Source organism: Odocoileus virginianus, chromosome 10, assembly GCF_023699985.2.
Source record: "Odocoileus virginianus isolate 20LAN1187 ecotype Illinois chromosome 10, Ovbor_1.2, whole genome shotgun sequence".
Classification (NCBI taxonomy): Eukaryota; Metazoa; Chordata; class Mammalia; order Artiodactyla; family Cervidae; genus Odocoileus; species Odocoileus virginianus.
Window position 1 is genome coordinate 45,148,846 of NC_069683.1, and position 21,952 is coordinate 45,170,797.

At 38.6% G+C, this 21,952-nt stretch overlaps 1 protein-coding gene across 4 annotated transcripts in view; it reads right to left on the reverse strand.

Moving 5' to 3' along the window:
- The window catches only part of ARHGEF12 (Rho guanine nucleotide exchange factor 12), a 170,830-nt gene that overhangs the window by 139,786 nt on the left and 9,092 nt on the right, over positions 1-21,952 (reverse strand). For 3 of the 4 annotated variants that reach the window (XM_070473473.1, XM_020891396.2, XM_020891395.2), the window contains exon 1: positions 19,140-19,331. The exons of the other annotated variant lie outside the window; for it this stretch is intronic. Coding sequence is in view for 2 of the 3 variants with exons in the window: in XM_020891396.2 (XP_020747055.2) it covers positions 19,140-19,171 (32 nt within the window). In the remaining variant the exon portion in view is untranslated. Of the gene's footprint in view, positions 1-19,139; positions 19,332-21,952 lie in introns of those variants that run through there. 4 annotated transcript variants of the gene reach the window in all.

Here is a 21,952-nt window from a genome sequence, read left to right on the forward strand (position 1 = left end):
GGGCTCAGTCCTTGAGAAGAGGCAGTCTCTAGGCTGATCAACATGACACATGTGGCAACAGAGAGTGCAAAGACATGAGGATGGAGAAGTCAGACAAAGGCCAAGCAGTGAGTGGTCTTAAATGAATGTTGAGGAACTTGCCTTTAACCTGGGGGCTACTGTTTTCCATACTTAAACTCTGCCTTAAGGACCTGCCATAGTCACAGAACTCCTGAATTCAGTATCATTAATGTTTTTCTTTAATAATATGATTTTCATTTAAAAAGAAAACTTTATTTCACTGCTATAAATTTAAAAACCAGTATCATTTGACAGGGCTTCACAGGTGGCTCGGTGGTAAAGAATCCACCTGCCAATGCAGGAGACGCAGGTTCAATCCCTGGTGGAGAAGATCCCCTGGAGAAGGAAATGAGATATCTTGTCTGGGAAATCTCACGGACAGAGGAGCCTGCTAGGCTATATAGTACATGGGGTTGCAGGGAGTTGGACAGGACTTAATGACTAAACAACAGCAATTATTTGACAAAAATAGAAAGCAAGAGTACATAAAATATACAAACTGCTATTTAAAAATGTTTTAAATTCAAGTAAAGCACTCTTGGAAATAAAAACACTAACAATTAGTGTATCAGTAACATGATCATTACTGGAGGAGGCAATGGCAACTCACTCCAGTACTCCTGCCTGGGAAGTCTCATGACAGAGGAGCCTGGTGGGCTACAGTCCACGGGGTCTTAAGAATCAGACACAACTTAGCAACTAAACCACCACCACCAACACAATCGTTATATAAGCCTTGGGAAAAAAGCATTTCAATTCTCAAGTTATGACATGCCTTTAGCCAGAAAAAACTGTCCTACTCAAGTTAACTGGTACCAGTGATTGGTCATTTAATGGGAAAGAGCAGTTAAAGAACTGTTTAAAAAAACCAATTATATACACCTTAAACTTCAATTTAAAATATTTAGGTGTATATTTATTTGCCAATTTTTAAATGTAGGCTCAAGACTTTTTCTTTGAGTAAGGGTGTGTTGGGCTGCCTTATTATCCTTTTATAAATTATGCTATAACAGATCTGCTATGTTCATTTCCTGTTTCAGTTTCTTTACAGTTGACAAAGAAACTAAGGATAACCCCTGGACTCTTTTTTCCCCAAATAGCTAATAGTGGTTTTTTCATCTCTAATCTGACAGAAATTTCCTTAGTGACAAGTCTCTACTTGTATTTCCAAAGTACATACAACTCAGTTTTCATAGAAATAACTTTCCTCTTAACCTCATATTTTATCGCTTTTCATAATATTTAACTATCTAATTCCAATACTAGTACAACAGGTTGGGATTACACAGTTCACCTGGAAGTATTCAGACATACTACAGAGTAGCCTTAGACGTAAGCATTTTATCCAACTGTGGATAGAAGTCATGCTCCATGGGGGAAATGGAGTACATCCATTAAATTGAGGTTAACTAAGAGATTTCAACTGCTGCTTCTTCCCTCCTTAAATATATTGGTCACATTGTTCGAAATTGAATAACGTTAGCATCCCTTGATTACAGGACTTTGTGAATTCCTAAACGACCACTCATCTTTACCACATGTTCCCTCCAACAGTTCCTTCAATGTAATCAGCCACCTTGAGACATTCCAACTTTTATCGTAACATCAAGAATATTACTCTTTCTCGGCACTTTTGCAGCATCTCTAACACTATTATTTTCATGCTTTTTGTCAGCCATTACAACTCAAAAATATTCATTAAAAATCTTATAAAAGTATCCCCCATCTTAACCTCAAAACTGGAACTACACTACAGAGTTTGGCAGAAATAATGGAAAAGTCTTTGCACATCCATTTGAGTTGTAGGAATAATTTCAAATATTTCTGGAAGAAATCTTCAGTTTTTGAGATAACATGCATGAATGCAACAAGTTTTACAAATAGGCACATCTTGATAAACATATCTGCTCATGTGAACAACTTATATTTATCCTGACAATGTAAGCATTCCATGTGCAAAACAAAGTGAACAACATTAAGTAAAAAACTAGAACTATGAGGTACATAAGTGAGTTGGATTCTTGTTCCTCTCTGAAAAGACCACTTAAGGTTTCCTCTGAAAAACCACTGAAAGTACTCTGAATATTATAAAAGATGCATGGAAGATCTGATAATTTTTCACAGTAATTTTCCCAAACTGGATGACAGCAAAGAGTAGATAAAAAAGAACTCCTTTTCTACTTCATCAACATCAACTAATAGCTTGACACATTTGGAAGAACAGATTCTGAAGATTAGATAGTTTCTTTGAATAAAGGGCCTGATTTTTATTAGTATTTAAATGTAAAACAAAGTTGACCATTAACTATTTTTTTATCTTTTTAACCACGGACACTTGAGAGTTAGGATTCTTGGTGCTTGTCAATATCAAAACTTAAAAATGAAAACATCCCAATAACCTTAAATCTCATCTGAATTATACCAGGTGATTTCCAAAGAAGTCTCCCTTTCCTGTTAACTAAAAACAGTCTCTCAATGAAGAACTGATTTTTCAGGCAGACATTTCTGCAAATAAAGGATACACTGCTGTATTTCATTTTTTATTTTTTTAAATCTAATAATAGCTTGCAATTGTTCTACAGTTGTGTCCTCTCTATGTGGCAAAAAATACTGGTTTTCTATTTATAATAATGAAGTAAAGTTTCCTTTGGAAATGAATTTTCAATTTAAAAGGCAATGTTACAGAAGATTAAGTAACTGATACATGAGGGATTAAATTATTTGGATACTATCTAAGTAATAATTTTAAGTATGGGAAGCCACAGCCTACAAGATAAAGGCAAGTTCCTTCCCACGCATTCAAGACCATTCTAATTATCCTTATAGTCTCTTTTCTCACCACTTTTCCTCATTACGAACTTCATGTTCTAGGAATATCCTGCACATAAGCCATCCTTTCTGCCTAAAATGTCTATTCTACTATACATATTATCACCACTGCCACCTTCACAGACCATACCACATGCACACGCACACACACACACCACATCTAACACCCAACTCAACTCCTTACCTTTTAAAGAGGTTCTACACTAAGGTTTTATCTTCCTCCAAAAAATTCTCCATAACCATATCTCCTCAGACTGCAGCATTACAGATTTTATCTTATTCATCTATATATCTTTCTCTGGTTCCCAGAATATTCAATAAATAATTTTTGAAAGAATGACTATTACTTAACTAGTTTGTGTCATTTAGCAATGTTAATTACACTTTACTTTCAACTTTCATCCCTTCATGAAAACTCCTTTATAAAATACCCTCCTGATACTCCTACTCCTCTGTAACCATTCCTTTAATTCTCTGCAGTTTTGATTCTCAGTAGTCTTTGAGAGCCCTTCTCAACTACCCCAGACATGTGACCCAAGACGCTATTTAGGCCATCCTTTTGGCACAATCTCATTCATATTGAACTCACCTACTCAAAGTGCTTTAACTACCATCACAAACACAATAGCAGTTGCTATGCTCTCACGCCTTCGCATCTAGTCGCCTATTAGATGTCTGCACCTGTAGGCTTCATAGGTACCTATGCTGGGCAGCATCTAAAATAACCCCCAGTGAATTTTGTCTCCTGGAATTTGTGCCCTGTATAGTTCCCTCCCACACTGAATACAGCTGATTTCTCAGCTGATCTGAGAGAACATTTCAAAAAAGACAGATTGTGACTTCTGAGCTTAGCTCATAAAACTCATTATGGCTTCCATCTTGTTCTCTATGATCACTTGATTTAGATAAAGTCAGCTGCCTCAAACATTCCCATGAGAGGTCTTCCTGGTGAGCAACTGAGGCCTCCTACCAACAACCAGCACTCACTTAGCCAGCGTGTGAGTGAATCACCTTGGAAGCCCATCCACCAGCTCCAACCAAGCCCTCAGACGAGCCAAGCAAGCCTCTGCTCCCATAACAGACATCTGGACTTCAACCTCATTAGAGACCCTGAACCAGAACCACCCAGCTAGGTTGCCCCCACGTTCCTTATCGTAGGAAACAGTGAGATAACAAACGTTTAGCAGCAGTACCCAAGGGAACTTTTTGCAATGATTAAAACGGTCTATGTCCAATGTCCAAAACAGCAGCTATTGGCTACACATGGCTATTGTATACTTGAAAGTGGTTAGTGTGACTGAAGACCTAAATTATCAATTTTATCTAATTTCAACTAATTTAAATGGCCGCAAGGGCCTTGTGACTACCATGTCATAGTGCAAGTTTATTTACTGTTTGGGGATAATCTATTATGCAGCATTAGATGAATCTAACCTTAAATTAAATCTGTCCCTTACTATCTCTGTTCTCTCTCCATCTTTCATCTTATCAGTCAACCACACACACACACACACACACACACAACCAAAAAAAACATGCCTTCTCCCTTTTATATTCTGTTATCTTGGTGAATGGAATAGCCAACATCCACTAAAACCCAAGCCAGAAAGGCCCTCACTTTCACCAACTACCTTTCTTACACTTAACATCTTCTTAATAGCTCTATTTGTCTCTTCACTTTTAAATGTATTGTTACAAGTTTAGTACTTCATTCTTCATTACTGAAAAATGTATCCTTATTGGTTATGTCTGCCCCTAAAACTTCTCAAGACTAATCAAACCTTTACAATGCCACCCAAATGATCTTTCTATACCACAACTACTGATCATATTACTCGTGCAATTAAAGATCTCCAGTGGCTTCCCACAATCCAACGGACAAAACTCAAACTCAGAATGGTATAAAAATAATTTGACGCCTCCTATCACTGCAACTTTACCAAATGTTGTGCCCATAGTCAGTCTCCATGCTCTTGTCACAATGAACTACATACATGTAGTTCCTAGAAAAGATGAGCTATTTTACCCTTTGTTCCTAGTCACCGCTTCTACCTGAAATGATCTTCTATCCCTCACCTCTCTGATAACTACAACCCATCTTTAAGGATTCAATGGAAGTATTTACCTTCTGTTTCTGATCTATCCAGAAAGTACTGATTTTTATTGAGTCTCACTGCCTACATGTCTATCTCCTTCTACTAGACTAGAACCTTCCAAAGGGCAGAACAAGTACCAGATTCAATGCTGATTCTATCTGGCAGGGCAGCATAGTGTTAACTCTGTAGGTTGGGAAGTTAGACAAGACTAAAATTTCAGTTTTGCCACTTAGTAGGTATGCTACTTAAAACTTTCTGAGTCTCTGTTTCTTCACCTACAAAATGAAGATTATTTAATAAAACCCATTATACTTCACAGTAAAGAATAAGTAAACTGTTATGTATAAAATGTTACAGTTCCTACTATATGATTTTTCATCATTAAGTGTATTTTGGATGGAGAGACTAATGAGTTACCACTTCCTGGGTGGGTAAAGGAAAGGTGAGACAGATCAAAATAAAAGCTACCATCTTTGAAATCACTTCTGCTAGGCTACTCTAAAGAAAATACGTTAAGTAATCCAGGAAGCCTCTTACGTATCTACTCTGTGGTCAGAAAATGACAGAGAATGGCAAAAGGACTCAACCAGAAATAAATAAAAGGCTGAGGAAACTAAAACGCTGAAGAAGAGCAGAAGTTGTATATGGGATCAGATTGGAGAGATCAAAAGCCTAGCAATGACAATGACGGCAAAGAACGCATCTAGACAGGAATGGGAGAGACTGAGAAGTAGGAGGTAGGAAGTAGAAAAACACAAAAATTTGGAAGCGGAATCCTTCCGAGCAATGACAAGAACTAAGATGTAGTCATATAGATAATTTCTAGGATAAATCACATGAAACTGCAAATACTGAACTATTTTTGACTTAAAAAATAAAACAGATTAGACCATTTTTAAATTAATAAGTTGGACCTCTTTCAGATAATAAAATTTTGGGGGGATTACACATTAATTCCATTAATTTCATTTTACATTCTACCTTTTGCCTTGAGTACCTGAGACAATATGGGGCTCCTAAAAAAATCATGCAAAACAAAAAATTACATTCTTGTTAAAGTGTTCTGGATGTTCCCTGGAACACAATTTTAAAATTGCTACTGTAATTTACATTAAAAGATGGCAGTGTTTAGCCACTCAAGTCGTGGCCAACTCTTTGTGACCCCATGGACTATAGACCACCAGGATTCTCTGTCCATGGGATTTCCTAGGCAAGAATACTTAAATGGGTTCCCATTTCCTTCTCCAGAGGATCTTCCCAACCCAGGAATCAAATCCAAGTCTCCTGTGTCTCCTGCATTGGCAGGCAGATTCTTTACCCCTCCACCAGGGAAGTCCACATTAAAAGATAAAGAGAATAAATAAATAACCTTCTTTGACTGAACCTTCTCATTTGAATTTCATACTTTGTAGTTGTGTTTGGACTCTACCTTCACAGAAAAGATAGTTACCCATAATTATGTGCAGTAGCAAACACAATGAACCAGGAGTCAGAAGACCTGGATTTTAAACCTGGTCCAAAGAATGTATAAGCTGGGAAATAATAAGCTAGTCAACAAATGTCTCTGAATCTAAGATTTTTCTCATCTGTAACACAGGAATAACATCTGCCTGATAGTGCTGTTATATGTATTAAATACAATGCCTACAAAGAACCTACTTAATAAATTGAATCTTTTACAACTAAATGAGGAAATAACTGTAAAAGTGTAGTAAATGAGACTAAATTACTCAAGTATCACACTGACAAAATATATGAATGCGACAATGATCTTGACTTGTTAGATGGGACAAAGCTGAAGTGAATCATGCTGTTTGTATGATAATAACCTTCTCATTTTTAAATACAGGACAATAAACATGGGCAAATATTTCTATAATAAATAGATTATTTATGGATTGTGAATTTGTAATTTACCCCATTATTTTTTCCAATCTGACTTTTAACTTCATCAGCCCTCAAAGATAACAACAACATTCTCCAGACAAGTCATATCTATAACAAACTTTTCAAGCTGGGTAAGCAAAGATTTCCTTATTACTACCAGTGTAAGGAAGCAATGCTAGCTAAAATGAGACATGGTAAATATTTATGCAAAATTAACAGAACTTTACCCCACAGGGATGCTGCAAGCATGGGAAAAAGCCGCTTCCCAGCACTTGGCAGAGCGGATGTCTGTAGATCTCCCTAAGGGCTCTAACAGTCTCCATGTCCATAGGAATGCTTCAAAGGGCATTGCTTTTTTGCAGGCAGCCTCTCTGTAAGCTTTAAACCGAGTAAAACTCTCAAATTAGAATTCTCCATCCTTTCTCTACAAAGAAACAGTATTCAATAAAGGATTTGGTTTGTGGGCTTCCTTTTTAAACCAGCTATCTGCCTATCTGTTCTCGATTCTCCGGGGTTACTAAGAAAATGCAGGAGAACAATTCATAGCTTAAAAGAGGTTAAAAAATAACACACTGAACCACCTCTTAGGCAAGTTTTCTTTTCCAATGTTTTGGCACAAAGGGAGGCTAAGACTAAAAGGATTCATGCCACAGAATTTTCAGTAACAAAAAAATCATTTACAGAGAGGAAATGAAGACTAAAAAACAATGTTTTATGGCACAGAATATGAATCTACAACTAGGATAAAAGGGATGATATGTCTTTAAGTGGTAGAAACGATACACTAAATGATATAGAAGAGATTACTACTACAAGAAGAAATCTCTAAAAAGAAAATGTAATCTCCATTACCACTTAACTAAAGATAGATTCTTGCTAAGAATAAACTTAAACTCAATTTGTTTACATCATTTATGTTTCACAAAGTCCCAATTACTATTAAAGTCATTCATCTGCTAACTTTTCCTCCTCTTACATACTCAGTATAACAATTTTTTGAGTAATTTCTTACTGTTTTGTGTGCCTATAACACACACACACAACAAACCAAATCCCATAAAACTGGTATTAGATGGACTGTAAACTGCCTGGGATTCTCCAGGCAAGAATACTGGAGTAGGTTGCTATGCCCTCCTCCAGGGGATCTTCCTGATCCTGGGATCAAACATGCATCACTTACATCTCCTGCATTGGCAGGGGGGTTCTTTACCACTAGAACCACCCCTAAAGTACATATGACTTCTCATCTTAATCCTTAGCATTAATCAATGAGTATCACAGGGAAATTTCTTAATTCTTTAAATACAAATCAGCAGACAGCAAGAATGCAAAATAACTTTGACAACATAATGACCTACACAGAGCTGGCATTCAATATTTATTGAACAAAAAGAAGAAACAAATTAACTGATGTTGTCAAGACAGAACTGGACAAATCTAAGTGATCAAAGGCAGATTTAAAAGTTGACTGTCAATCCTAAAAAAATCTTATTGACTCTATAGCTAGAGATGTTACTGTTTCACAGTCTGAGTTGAAATAACTGTCTCTTTGGTCTATTCCTCACCTCTAAATGCACCTTAAATCTAAAAACATCCTATAACTTGAAATTAATGGAAAGAGAATATTATCACAGCAAGGAAAAAATACTGTCACAGCAGTAGAAGCAGCAAATATATATGAATTCGAAATTATTTAAAATGTGTAGATCAGAGTTGTAGGAAAACCCAATTTCTTAAGTTTAAACAATAATAAGTTAAGTTTCTGACCTCCTTTATGTACTTAAATACATTTTCATTTAATCTTCATGCCAACATTAAAGGTAAGTGATATTACTCCAATTTTTATAGATGAGAAAACTAAACTGTTCCTCAGAGACGTAAATTTGCCTAGTTTCCCAGCATGTAAGCAGAACAAGTCTTGACACCAAAACCCAGGCTCTTTTCTCTACATTATCTTCATTTAGCTCCCTTTTACTACTCCTTTCTTACAAAGGCTGCAAAAAATTAAAATTAGAATATATATATATATAATTAAGAGCTAAAATATCTTTCCTTTAAAAGCTACTTTTAATCTCTAAAAAGAGAATAGTCTCAAAAAAATTCTGCCAGGGCAGTCAAAATTAATATAATTATTAATATTTATCCATATTTTACTTAATTCCTTTTTTGGAAACAAATTATACCTTGTATCCTGTTATGCAATAACTGCAAGGTAAGAACCTTCTCTCTCTCTCTCTTTTTTTTTAAACTATTCACATCTATTTACTAATACACCCAATTTACTTTCAAACGCTGTCTCAACAATTCTGACCACGTAGGACTTCTGGATAAATACACTAGAAACACAAATACTTAAGTAACAAGAAACCGCAAACCTTTCCCCAAATTACACAAAAGACAAATGCAACTAAAATGCAACCAAAGTGGAAGTACATTATTCTGACAAAGGGACCAACAAATTATTATCTTTAAAAATGAATGTTTTTCTGACATGATACAATAGAAATATAACATGAACAAAAGGCAGGTCAAAGAGTTAATTCTCCATGGGGAAAAAACTGTTTATTTATTAAAAACAGACTGTATTGCCCCAAGCAACCAAAGCCAGAATCAATCCAATGCCAAGAAAAATTCAAAATTAAATAAAAATTTTATGTACAAATCGATGATAACCAAGTTTCTGCTTCAGTCACTACATGGATTCTGAAATGAGATTAACAATATAACTTAATAAAAGAAAACTAAAACTACTTGGACACCTAGAAAGACCATTTTAACTAAGTTTCCATGAACAGTGAAAAATATCAGATAAGAAAACATAGATAGTACTATCCTAAAATAAACTATTTCATCATGTTATATACAATAATTTAGTCACTAGCCTGTATAAATCCTCTTTGATCAACTCATTGTCATCTGCCAACTTACAAACTGAAGGGATTATATCTGTTTAGCTTGCTTCCCACTATTACATAATACCCCTCTCTCCCAAGTATGTCCCGTGAAACTGACTATTCTAGATCTGTAATATGTCTATTACTCCCATAACCATAGAAATGATAAATAAACTGTCTCACAGTATATGCTAGTAAAATCTGTGAAGTTATGAGTCAAAATGTAGGCTTTAAAAGGGCCCTCAGATGAACTAACCTGAGCAGCTGAGAGTGAGTTAAATTATTTCTAAACTAAAATTAGACAGATTCACTTTCTTCTTTTTATATCGTTTTAGGACTATTTCCTTAGAGATCTGACAGAACCTTTCTCTGCACAGCAAACAGCATAGGTGAATACAGAATTTTTCGCAATGATTCTGATGTTCTTCTCCAGAGTATATAATATCAGCACCTGGGAACTCCCAGAAGACTTAGAGCCATTAAGGGCTTGGATTCCTTTCAGTTGGCGTCATTCCAACAGAGGTTCAGTGTGAAATGAAACCTCCTGCAAATCAAATCTGTTGCAATGTTATTTTTTTTCCAGAGGTTAATTACCTGCTTCACACTTACACACACATACACACACACAGACACACACACACACAGGAGGAAAGGAGGTACTGGAAAAACAGATGACATGCTGCTGTAAGCCTCCTCCAGAAATACTCAAAGTGAAATCAAAACAACTTTCTGGCTGTCAAATTCCAGACACAACTCCATGAACATCCTCTCCTACTTGACACCTGTCAGTCCACAGCATCATTATCTCCAACTATTAACAGACAGTAAGAATTTACTAAAAGAAGTTACACCTTCAGATTTTATCTTTCAGAGAAACTCAGTGAAATATTTATGGTTGAAATGATGATATCCAGCAACTACTTCAAAATAATCCAGTGGAGAAGTGGGGAAAGGAAATAGATGAACCAAGACTGTCCATGCACAGAAAGTTTTTGATGCTAACAAAGGGAACACGGAAGTTTATCATATTATTCTCTGTACTTGTGTACATGTTTGAAACAGTCCATAAAAATAAAAACTTTAACAGATTCAAAACAACCCATTTAACAAGAATTTATCGATCACCTCTGATGACAGACTGTCTTACTGCTTTGCCCTTTCTTTCCTTAAGACTGTACAGACCTGCCTATGATCACCTGGCATGTGATGCCACCTGTGGGAGCAGCACACATCTCTGGCCCAATGACAGTGAGTGTGACCAAATGACTGCTTTGACCAATGGCATGTGAGTGATGTGATGTGAGTGATGTGATGTACACCTCGACGGAGCAGAAGTTTTTGAAGTCACTGTACATTTCCATCAGTTTTCCTGTTCTTTCCCTCTGCCACAGTAATGGCATATTACAGGGGCTGCTGAGGGGATGCTCCTTGAGACAGCGTTCCAAAAATGGTGCAATCAATCTGCAGCTGACAAGATGCAGAGTAAGCAAGAAATTAACTAGTGTTGTAAGCCACAGATATTTGCTGGTGTTGCTATGGCAATACAACCCAGCAAAAGCGGATAGATTCATTTACTACAAGTTAGGTACCAAGAATATTAAAATGATGAGTGGTGTATTTATGAGACTGCAAAGGAAGGTAGGCACACACAAACTTAACTACAGTCACCTCTGAGGAGACAGTTTGAGAACCAGAGCATGTGCAGGGATCCAGTTAGGAGCAGAGTGAGACTTTATATACTATTATATCATAGTATCTATTATTTGAATTTTCGTGAGTGTGTTTAACAACATCATTTGGGTAACTGGATAATTTGGGCTATTTTTTCCTTCCTTCTGCTTTTTAGTATTAAAAGTGAATAAAAATATAATGAAGCAGATAGTAACTAATTAAAAATGAGTAAGAACTACCTTCCTATCCTTAAGGAATCTGAAAATTGGTTGCAATTTAGCTTTAAAGAAAGCCTCTTCCAATAAGACATTCATTGTTAATTCTTTAAAGTGGCAAAGATGATATGTGAAAACAAAATTTAAAAAAAATTAGGAGTGTAAGTACATGCAATTCTCTCAGTTTGCTCATCTTAAGATTTCAGTAAAGCAAACACAGGGTTTTGTACATGGGTAGCACACCTACCGATCGCAAAGGAAATTCTCTCAATTACATTATTTCAGTATGCCAGTTAAACTGGTGAAGAAGTGCACTCTAGGCATTAAACTTGGCGAATAAGCCTTAACCATAGACAAGGTATCTATCTACTCCTCTAAGTTAACCCATACAGAATAAATATATTTTTAAGCGCTTTAAGAAAAACATTCCAACCACAACTCTTGAGGTGATTAAACAACACCTGAATGGTTACAGAAATCTCAAGGCCAATAAAGTAACACTTCACTCTGTGAATATACTTTTACTTAAACTTGAGCAATACCTGCAAATATGATTAGGGACATGTCTGCACTCTTCATCTCAGGATCTCAAAGCACTTTACAAACATTAATTTAACCCTCATATCACCTTGGGAGGTAGGTATCATACAACATTATAACCATCTATTCTGCCACTACAAAACATTTAAATATTCCTTCAGCAGTACTTGCCCTGAGGAGGTATTGCCAAAACAGCCGTAAGACAGGAAATAAGCTGACAGTGCATATGCCACCAACAATCTCTAAAAAGATCAGAACTTCACCCACAAGAACCACTTCCTCTGAGTAAACCACAAAGACTGTACAGGGCAACCACAACATATCAGCTTGTGTCGGAACACGGGCAGATAACCCATCTAAAATCTAGGGAAGGCTATATCCAAGCACCTTCACAAGGTATCTTATATGTATTTCAGTGTATAACTGTATTTGGGGGACTTGTTACTCTTCTGGACGAGATACAGTCACCTTCTACATTACATAATCAATTTCACATATGATTTATTCAGATGTTGATTTTTTCAACACAAATATCTAGATTTTTCTGAATCCACAGAAGACATGAAATCCTCCTTAAGCTCGAGTGTATGAACCTAGCATCAGAATTTAAATGTAATATTTAACCAAAACTGTAGTCTCAGAAGTTATCTTTAAATGCCTATAATAGGCATTAAAAGAAAAAACAGTGTGACAAGTGGCTAAGAGTAAATATTAACTAAACCAGATTTTCTTATATATTCCCAATTTCTTCATGAATTGTCCTTCACAGTCCCACGACAGGAAATCTAATTTTTTACTGGCCTTTCGATTTGCTTATCTCTCAACACTGGGAAGCCACCCAGGTCTATCATGTGACTATGACCTAAAAAACTAGGATTCAGCATTTGAATTAGTAAGAGATCCTGTTTTGCTATGAATCTAAACTGTCAGCTGCACTGGTGCATGTTAATTTAGTAAGGAAAACAGTATATTTCTCCTTTTACTGAAAGTATCGTATGTTTATAAGATGTAGGCAAAGTCTCTGACCTGTGACACCATCACATATTATCTCTGCAAAATAAAAAAGCTGAGAATTATTCTAGGTACTAGCTTCACAGGTTTGTCTTGGGAGTTAGAAACTCTTACAAACTTCTTTCTTTTGTGGCTATCTTGGTACTCGAGATACTCTAAGTAGAGAAAGTAAAATACCCTAAATCTCATCTGTTTCCAAAATTCTGATATTTGAGGTAACAAAATCCCTACCAACACACGAAAGAATAGACATCTATTTAAAATAACTTTAAGTATCAACAATAAAGGTCTACTAATACAACATTCAAGAGCTCTATCTTATATATAATAATTTAAATATCCACTTTTTCCTTCTGTTTCTTATCACTAGTAATAATTCTTGTAAATACACTGTTAAGAAAGTAAAACAATATTTCAATATTAATAACAGTATGTCTTATTGGAAAAACATGCTTATCATGGCAAATCTATTTCTTTTCACTAATAAGTGGAAATAACAGGAAAAAATAAAGTTAAATAACACAAGCACACACACACACAAAACCAAAATGGAAAAATGACACACAATTTTAAGGTTAGACTGAAAAACCACTGTAAAAAACAAGGAAAAGAAAAAAGAATAACAACTTACAGATATATCTCACCACATAGTGATATCTTACTTTAAAGCTACAACCACATCTCTTTATTAAATTCAGAGATGTTTCATCCTCATTTCTGATTAACTTTCAACCAGGGATGGCTTATCATTTGTTTGCTACATTTTTGTCACATAATTGATAATACTTGTAACTTACATTAGGGCACGCTCCTATTTCAAACAATCACTTTGTAAACAAGGCTTTTATAACATGAGCAATTGCTTAATTAGCTGATTTGCTAATTATGCTGTTTGTATATATCTGTTTGTTTTTTTGATGGTGACATCTCCCATATCCATTCTAAAAACTATCTAATATAAAACTGAGTCAAAATGGTCTTGAGAATTTCTTTACTCATAATTTTGGGCTATGCCTGGAGAAAACAGAAGACCCCTGTATTATGGTAAAACCAAACTGGAACTTGTTCTAGAATATGGATAAAGATAAAATATAGAATATCATTTTGTAGTAGGACAGCACTGAAAGAAAAAAATCATTTTGCACTAGATGAGCAACTGAGGAAAAGCTAATAAAATATTAAGAGAAAGAGACTGACTTTTAGACACAAATCAACAGAATATACAACTTGGCTCAGCAAAGAATAAGGGTGGGGGGAAGGAAAGGGTGGTGGACAACTGTCTGAACCATTTACAGTCACATAAACATAAAATGGGAGGAGATTATTATTTAGCCTAGTACAGCAAGTGTATACAAGTAACAGGACAACTTAAAAGAAAAGTCTGTGCAAAAGATCAGAAAAAACTTCCTGACTAGAAGATCTATCAGATTGTTGTTCAGTCTCCTGAGGAAGTGACGAGAGCTTTATCCTCTAGAGATACTTAAAATTAGAATGGATAAGGTACTAGAAAGCATCCGGTAAGAGAAAAATTCAACCCTGACTTAGCTTGGAAAGTTACAAGGGAAGCAGGATAGAAAAAATATACACGGAAAGACAATAATTTAGAGTGAAATCTGGAGGACTTGAAAGCCAGAAAATCTAGGTCATATCTTGACTCTGTCCTTTCCAGTTTTATAATCTTAAATGCTATGAGTTGCCCTAAGTATAAATGATGATCTGCCTCACATTGAATTGAAGACACTGTAAATGTTAAAGAGGTACACTGCCACAGGATATCATTACATGTATCAGGGTATCTTCTTCAAGAAGAAACAACATTTATAATTTTGCTGATTTTAAATTTTCAGTTCAAATGCCATTATTCTGAAGATTCTTAACTACTGAAAGGAAAAAGACCATGCCTTCCAATGAAGTTTTAAAACATCATCAGTACCACGTTTTAATGGATGAAACTTAACGAAGTTAATTATGCTCCCTGTTTCTGAAAATATGGCATGGTCAATCCCTAGGAGATAAGCAATTAAATGACAAGTAGCATTTCTAGTAATTTTGTTAGACAACCATGATGTAAAAGCACTTCTCCAATTACCAATGGAAAACCATTAAAATATCCTGCTGCTTCTACAATCCATATCAGTTAGGTAGGCAATTCATACTCAATTCATGAAACCACCAGTGTATTAAGTGATATTACCAGGTTAACATATTTTTATTATGATTCAAATAAAGCTTCTCTCATCATCTCACCAAATACACATGAACATCTTATAAATGTGCTGCTAATCTAGAAGACTATAGCTCTGTACTTTAAAAAAAATTTACTTTGGACTGTACATGTTGACTCATGTAAAACTGTACAAGCGAATGTACTACTGCATACCTGTGTGAATCAGGATTTTAAACTGAAAAACTAGAAGAAAAGACAACATTAAAGTGAATACAAAGCTAGCACTGTGATCCTGGCCCCACTTTCAATTCAGTATTTATCAAATGACTGATTTTACAAATGAATGCTACAAATAATTTCACCTTGCAGATGACTCAGGCAGCCTTGAAAACAGCGCACATACAGAATTTGTTTTGTATTTTAATCAAAAGCATTATTATATGGCACTGTTGGCAGAAAAAGTATCATGAATGAAAACATTAATTACTGGATAAATGCATAAAACGCCTCTGGTTTCCAGACTCACTTTAAAAAGCTGCTTCTTTAAAAAAATAAAAACAAAGAACAAAAAGACTTGCTTCAGTTAAACAAGCTTAAAGTTGAACTTACAGTGCTTTAAAAAAAAAAAAAGTCAATATATTAAAAACCTTTTATCTATAAATCAAAACCAACAAAATCTATGAGTCCTAGACAGGACACAGGTTCTTTTCAACAAAGACCTTTATAGCAAAAATCCTACCTGTATTGTCCCTGAAAATTCACTGTTCTAGAATACAACCTGAAACAATTTGCTCAGTCCACTGAAAAAGCATTCTCTTATCTCTCAAAAGAAATTCCAACTGCCACAGGACCCCTAAACTCTTCGGGAGAGGACAAGCATCCAGGAGGATTAGAAACAATTAGGATTATTTTGGGACTGAGGGCAGTAATCAATGCAGACTGGAGAACAGCAATCAGACGTTTCTACCACTTTTCAAGTGCTGGTGCTTAAAGCTGAAAAATATACTCTTCAGGTCTCATAGAAGTTACAAAGCAAGACACTGAATGGTATTCATAACTTTAGATTTTTTTTAACAATTCAAATATACTACATAAAAACAATAGCTACCATGAACATACAGTCTGAGTTTTAAGTTGATAACTACACTTTTAAAAAGGGGGCTGGAGTGCCTGAAGAGTAGAGAATGAAAAGGGGAGTAAATGAATGTGTTAATTTAACTGCAAAATAATAACAGGATATAACAGAATTCTGAGTCTCCAAAGTGACCATTCAGAGCCCAAACATAGCTGAATTCCATCCCAGCCCCAGCACGTCCCTAACACAAGAATAAAACCCTTCTTATCTTGTTCAGCCATGTGTCGCCTGCCACAAACTGCAAAACAGAACAACGCCCAAAACCAGCTAGTCTGATTTCAACTGAGGACAGACAGACTCTGTAGTCAGAAACACCACAATGAAAGAACTCTTAACTCACACAGCTGGCCTGGTGGGTCTGCACACTCTACAGAACAAAGCCATACCACATACAGTACTTCAAACTTGAAAGGATCTTTAAAAAGGCACTGTTAATTTGCCAACAGCTCTAGAATCAGCAAAATGTACCTAGAGTGCAATGCAGTTAGGCCATGAGAAAAGAGGCTGAGGTAGGTAGGCTGAGAAGATGGGAACTGTTCTATACTCATAATTTTATTAAGGCAGCCTGGCACAGAAGTAACACTCAACCAGTACTTCTAGATTTCACCCCGACATATATTCAAATCAGAGACAACTCCAAGAGTCAATGGATGTTTGAGATTTATGGGGCAAGATATGTTTAAAGAAAAAGTAATGGTCACATAAGAATAAGTCTTGTGGTGGAAAAAAAGAAACTAGTAGTAAATTCCTAAGAAATACGAATCCATAATTGTCTCACCAAGGCACAGTAAGTGGCTTTTAAAGTCTTTCGTCTTTTAAAAGGTATGTGAAATTAGGCAGTACCTGAACTAATTCAAGTAGATACTAAACCCAAACCAATTTGCAGATTCATCTCAGAATATTCATCTCTTAATCCTGTGCCCCGCACAGTGCCTGGCAAAAAACAGGCATTAACTGCATGCTTACATATCTCATCTAAGTTATAAAAAGCAACACAAATCCCAAGGTTTTCTTTCCAACATAATGGAAATCTCTGAGAAGCAAAGAAGGAAATATCATTACTTAGGGGCCTTTAGGTGATTTTCATGTGGAATGAGCTGGTGATCCAAGGTTCTGTTTCTACAGAATTAAACACCCTTATTATTGCAATGAAAACTACCAACATAGTAGTTCCTAATAAGACTTGTCTCCAGGGTCAACAGAGAAGGCAAGAATTGAGAGAACCAGGAAAACAATTACCCACACACCCATGAAAGTGGCTTCTCAGAGGCAAAACACCCTGAAAGGAAAAGGAATGGGAATAACCAGAAAAAATCAAAATAAGCATTGTTAATAATGTTAAATGTACTCTCGGAGAAGTTGAAAATTAAATGCATTTTAAAAAAATACACAAACAAATAATAAGTAGTTTAAATATTTAATAGAATCTTTTAGGTGAACATTCACGTGATACTGGGAAGCATCAACAGGAACAGGAAATTCTGTTTCTGGAGTAGCTGTTAGGGTAAGATAATGGAATTTGGCCCTTTTAAAATCAACAAATCAGTCTTACAATTGGGTGAAACTCTTATTAGGGAAGTCAACTACTTTTTGCAGAAGCACTTCTCAAAATGCTTTCTTTGCTCCCTAACTTCAGTTAATCTTTTTTTTTTTTAATGATGTAATGGTTTGAAGGCTGACAAAAAAAAAAAAAAAAAACCCCACAACTGAAACTTGGGACTTGAATACAAAGTTAGTTATATTTAAAAATACCATGTAGTAAAGAATATGCTTTTCTCACTTAAATATTGCAAAGAATAACTCTAAAGAGTAAGGAAGCTCACTTAAACCACAAATGGTCTAGCTCAATTCACCAAGAAACATAGGTTAAGTACAGGAAAAGACTTACCCAACTCAACAAATCCACCTGCCAGATTCTACTACATAATTCGCTTAGGCGCTACACCCCTTAAATGCAAACGTTTCTGGTAAATGAAATCCTAAAAGTGAAATAATTAAAATCAAGCCCCATGATGTTCCCCTGCCATTTTTTGTTTGTTTGTTCGCTTAGTTCCTTGATATTGTCCCCACCAGGAGACTGGGACTTACTGGTAATTCCAACATTCTGAAAAACTATTAGACAATAAACATTGTCCAAGTCAATGTTTCAAGGATATCAATTTCATAAATCATCATGCGGTAGTCTCAGAATGAAGTTCACAAACAGAAAGTCCTAAAACCCAACAGAGTCTAGGGAACTACAGGACAGGAGTTAAACTTATGAGGGACCAATACCCCAGCAGACCTCCGGCGCTGACCTTCACCCAAAATGACCTTCCTCTGCTTCCAAAATCAGTACTGAATCCTAATGCCCACTACGGACAGAAAAACACAATCGTGGCTTTACCTACTCCTCCTCCAACACTCTGGAAAAGTTTCTCTCCAGAAAAAAAAAAATACATTTCCAAATTCAATCAACCGAGTAACTTGGCAGCCACCCCAGACTAACTGCAGAGCTCGGAAACAACCCTCCGTCGGATGCCTGTCAACTTCACTGGGCAAAGGCAATCGTCAATCCTGACTCTCCTGCTAGGTGGGGCCCCATCCAGGGAGGCTAAGCGCAGGGCGGGGGGGCGGAGGGGGCTTCATACCAACCTGTCGGTGATAGTAGACTGTGTGCCACTCATTGGGGCCCTTGGCGAGAGGTCCTCCTTTTATCCAACTTGCATTTTACTGTAACACCTCCACCCCACCCCCAGCGCTCCGGGATCAGGCCCGACTCCGTAGGGGACACCAGAGTCCAACTCAAAACTCCATTCAGTCATCTAGAAGATCCGACTGGCAGGGGTCAAGGAAAGGGGATGTGGGTGGGAGCGAAGCAAGTTATCTCCCAAAACAAACCGAGCAAGTCCGCCAGAAAGCGAGTTCTAAAGCTAGGGAGCGATCCTTGGGAAAGCGCCGGAGAAAACTTCGTCACGGAGAGAAGTCGGCGAGCCGCGCAGGGAAGGGACCTCAGGAGTCCCTCCGGGTCTGGGGCAGGATGGGCTCCTCGTCGGGGTCTCCGGGGCCTGCAAATCCCCGCCGCCGAGCCGGGGGCCGCTGGCTTCTGCTTTCTATCTGTGGCAGCCGGCCGCTCGTAGTCGCGGTCTCGGCCGCGTCTCGGGCCGCCCCGCGTCAGCCGCGCGCGGCTCCATGGCCCCGGGCCGGGGGACCCCTCTCGTCTTCCTCGCCGCCCCCCACCAAGCTCCGGGCGCCGGGACGAGCACGAGCGCCGGGGGAGGAGGTCCCGCAGCCGGAGGTGACAGGAACCTGGTCTCTCAGCCCCGCGGGCTGCTCCCCATCCCTCGGAGGCCCGGGCTCTTCCGCGGTCGGCGAAGGCGGCGGCGGCGGCGGCGGTGGCTCCTCCCCGACGCGCCGGTAGGCGGTGGTTCCCGCGAGGGGCGGGAGGTTCCCGTCCGACCCGGCCTGGAAGCACCGGCCCGGGAGGCCGGTGGCGACCGCGGCGACTCGGAACGCAGGGCCGGCTCGCCCGGTCCTGAGGCTCTCGCGGGAGCGCGCGCGGCGGGCGGAGGAGGCCGCCGGCGGTGTGGGGGGGCGGGCGCCGCGCGACAACCGCAGGCGCGCGCTCGGGTTCCGGTTCCGGTTCTGCCTTCCCGGCCCCTGCCGCATCCAGCGCGAGCGCTCGCCCTTCCCCTCCCCCGCCGACTTTTTTTGGCCTCCTCCCCTCTGACTTCGGGAAGCCGCCTCACCCGGGATCCCTCCGCGGTGCACGGGACGGCCCCAGCCCCCCGCGCTCGCCACCCCGCGCGCCGCCTTGGCTCACGCGCCGCCGCCGCTCACTCACAGAGGGTGCGCGCCGACCCCGCGCGGACGCCTCCGCCGGAGTCCTGTGGGGGGGGGGAGCGAAAAAGTAGTTCTGCGGGGGCAGAAAGAGGTGGGCACCGTGCGACCCTGAGAGTCCCACGCGCCAACCTAAGGTTGTCCTAGGGAACCCACGAATGCCGGAGGTTGCTACTTTGGGGTCTAGCTCGCACTAACTCGGCTTTCCCCCAGAGAGCACGCCCCCAGTCCCGAGGAGCTGAGGATGAGAGAGGCTCTGGGAATTACTCACCACCTTGTCCTAGAAACTTGTGTTCCTTAAGGGAGCATACTTGTTCTCCTTTTCTGATAACACACAGAGACTGTTTTTGGCGAATGGAAGCAAACTCAGGTCTGGCTGCCCGGACCCCGCTGCTCTCTCCTGAATCAGACCCCAGCAGAGAGAGATTTTGGCTTTGGCCGCTCACCTGGGGCACCTGCTGGCCTCGGCCCAGGGCAGGGGCTGCCACGCAAAAAAGTCTTGGCTGCCGGTGGAGGGTTGGAGGATGGAAGTGTATAGGAATGGGGAGACAGAGTTTGGGAATTGGAGCCAGGATTTCTTCGTATAATGTTGCTTTTAGGCTGCTTCTGCCTTGGCAAAATGAAATGTGTTATTTGCCAAATTGAGCAAGCATGGTGCTTTCCACAGCGGCTTAACAAGCTTGCTGTGGAAAGAAATGGGAGCGGGGGAGGGGGGGCAGTTTATTTATCCTGTTACATTACAGTTCTCTTTGAAGAGTTCCCAAATATATATATATGTTTTTTTTCCTACTGGGTAGTAGGTTTAGACACCCATCCAATTTTATGGTTGCGTAACTCAGGATTGTAGCGATTCAAGTACCATGTACAATATATTTCTTCCATTCCGCCTGCAAACATCTGAAGTGGCTGTCTCTTCATACAACCATTTTCAGACTTTCGGGTTCAAACCTGTATTGGTGGATACGGGCCTTTAACCTTTTTGTGGAAATCAAGTGGCAAAGCAAATCTAATAAACACTGGATGTGGAGAAAGGAAACAATTACCTATTAACAATGCTGTTTCTCAAAGTCAGTCCGCAACAGTGCATGAAAGGATCATTATCCCTGAATAGATTCATGAGCTAAGGCTGACGTTAGAACTGGGTTAAAAAAAAAAAAAAAGATAAACAGAGGCCAAAGATGACTCTTTATTGCTCGATTTTTTTTTTTTTTTTTAAAGTCCAGGGCACAGCCAACTAATTTTGTAATGTTTATTTTGGGAAAGAATGGAAGCAGAATGGAGTTCCAAGCCACTTTCCTAATGATCAGACCAGGACACATTGCCACCTGCTGGTGTACCCTAGCATGATAATTCTGTCCTGAAAACTCTTAATTAAATTGCGAATTTTCCGTAGATAACTGCAAAGAGCTTCATCAGTCTGTATACAACGATCAAAATTCAAACCTTATCCACAAACTTTCAGACGTACTACATATCTTTTCTGCCCTACTCCAGCAATTTCACAGCGTGGGTATCAAATTAATTGGACCCAATGACTCATCAAATCATGCATTTTAAAAATGAGTTTCCTTCTTCCCTTCAAGAATGCCTCACTCCACAAGCTTCAGGAATAAAACAAACTGGGAAAG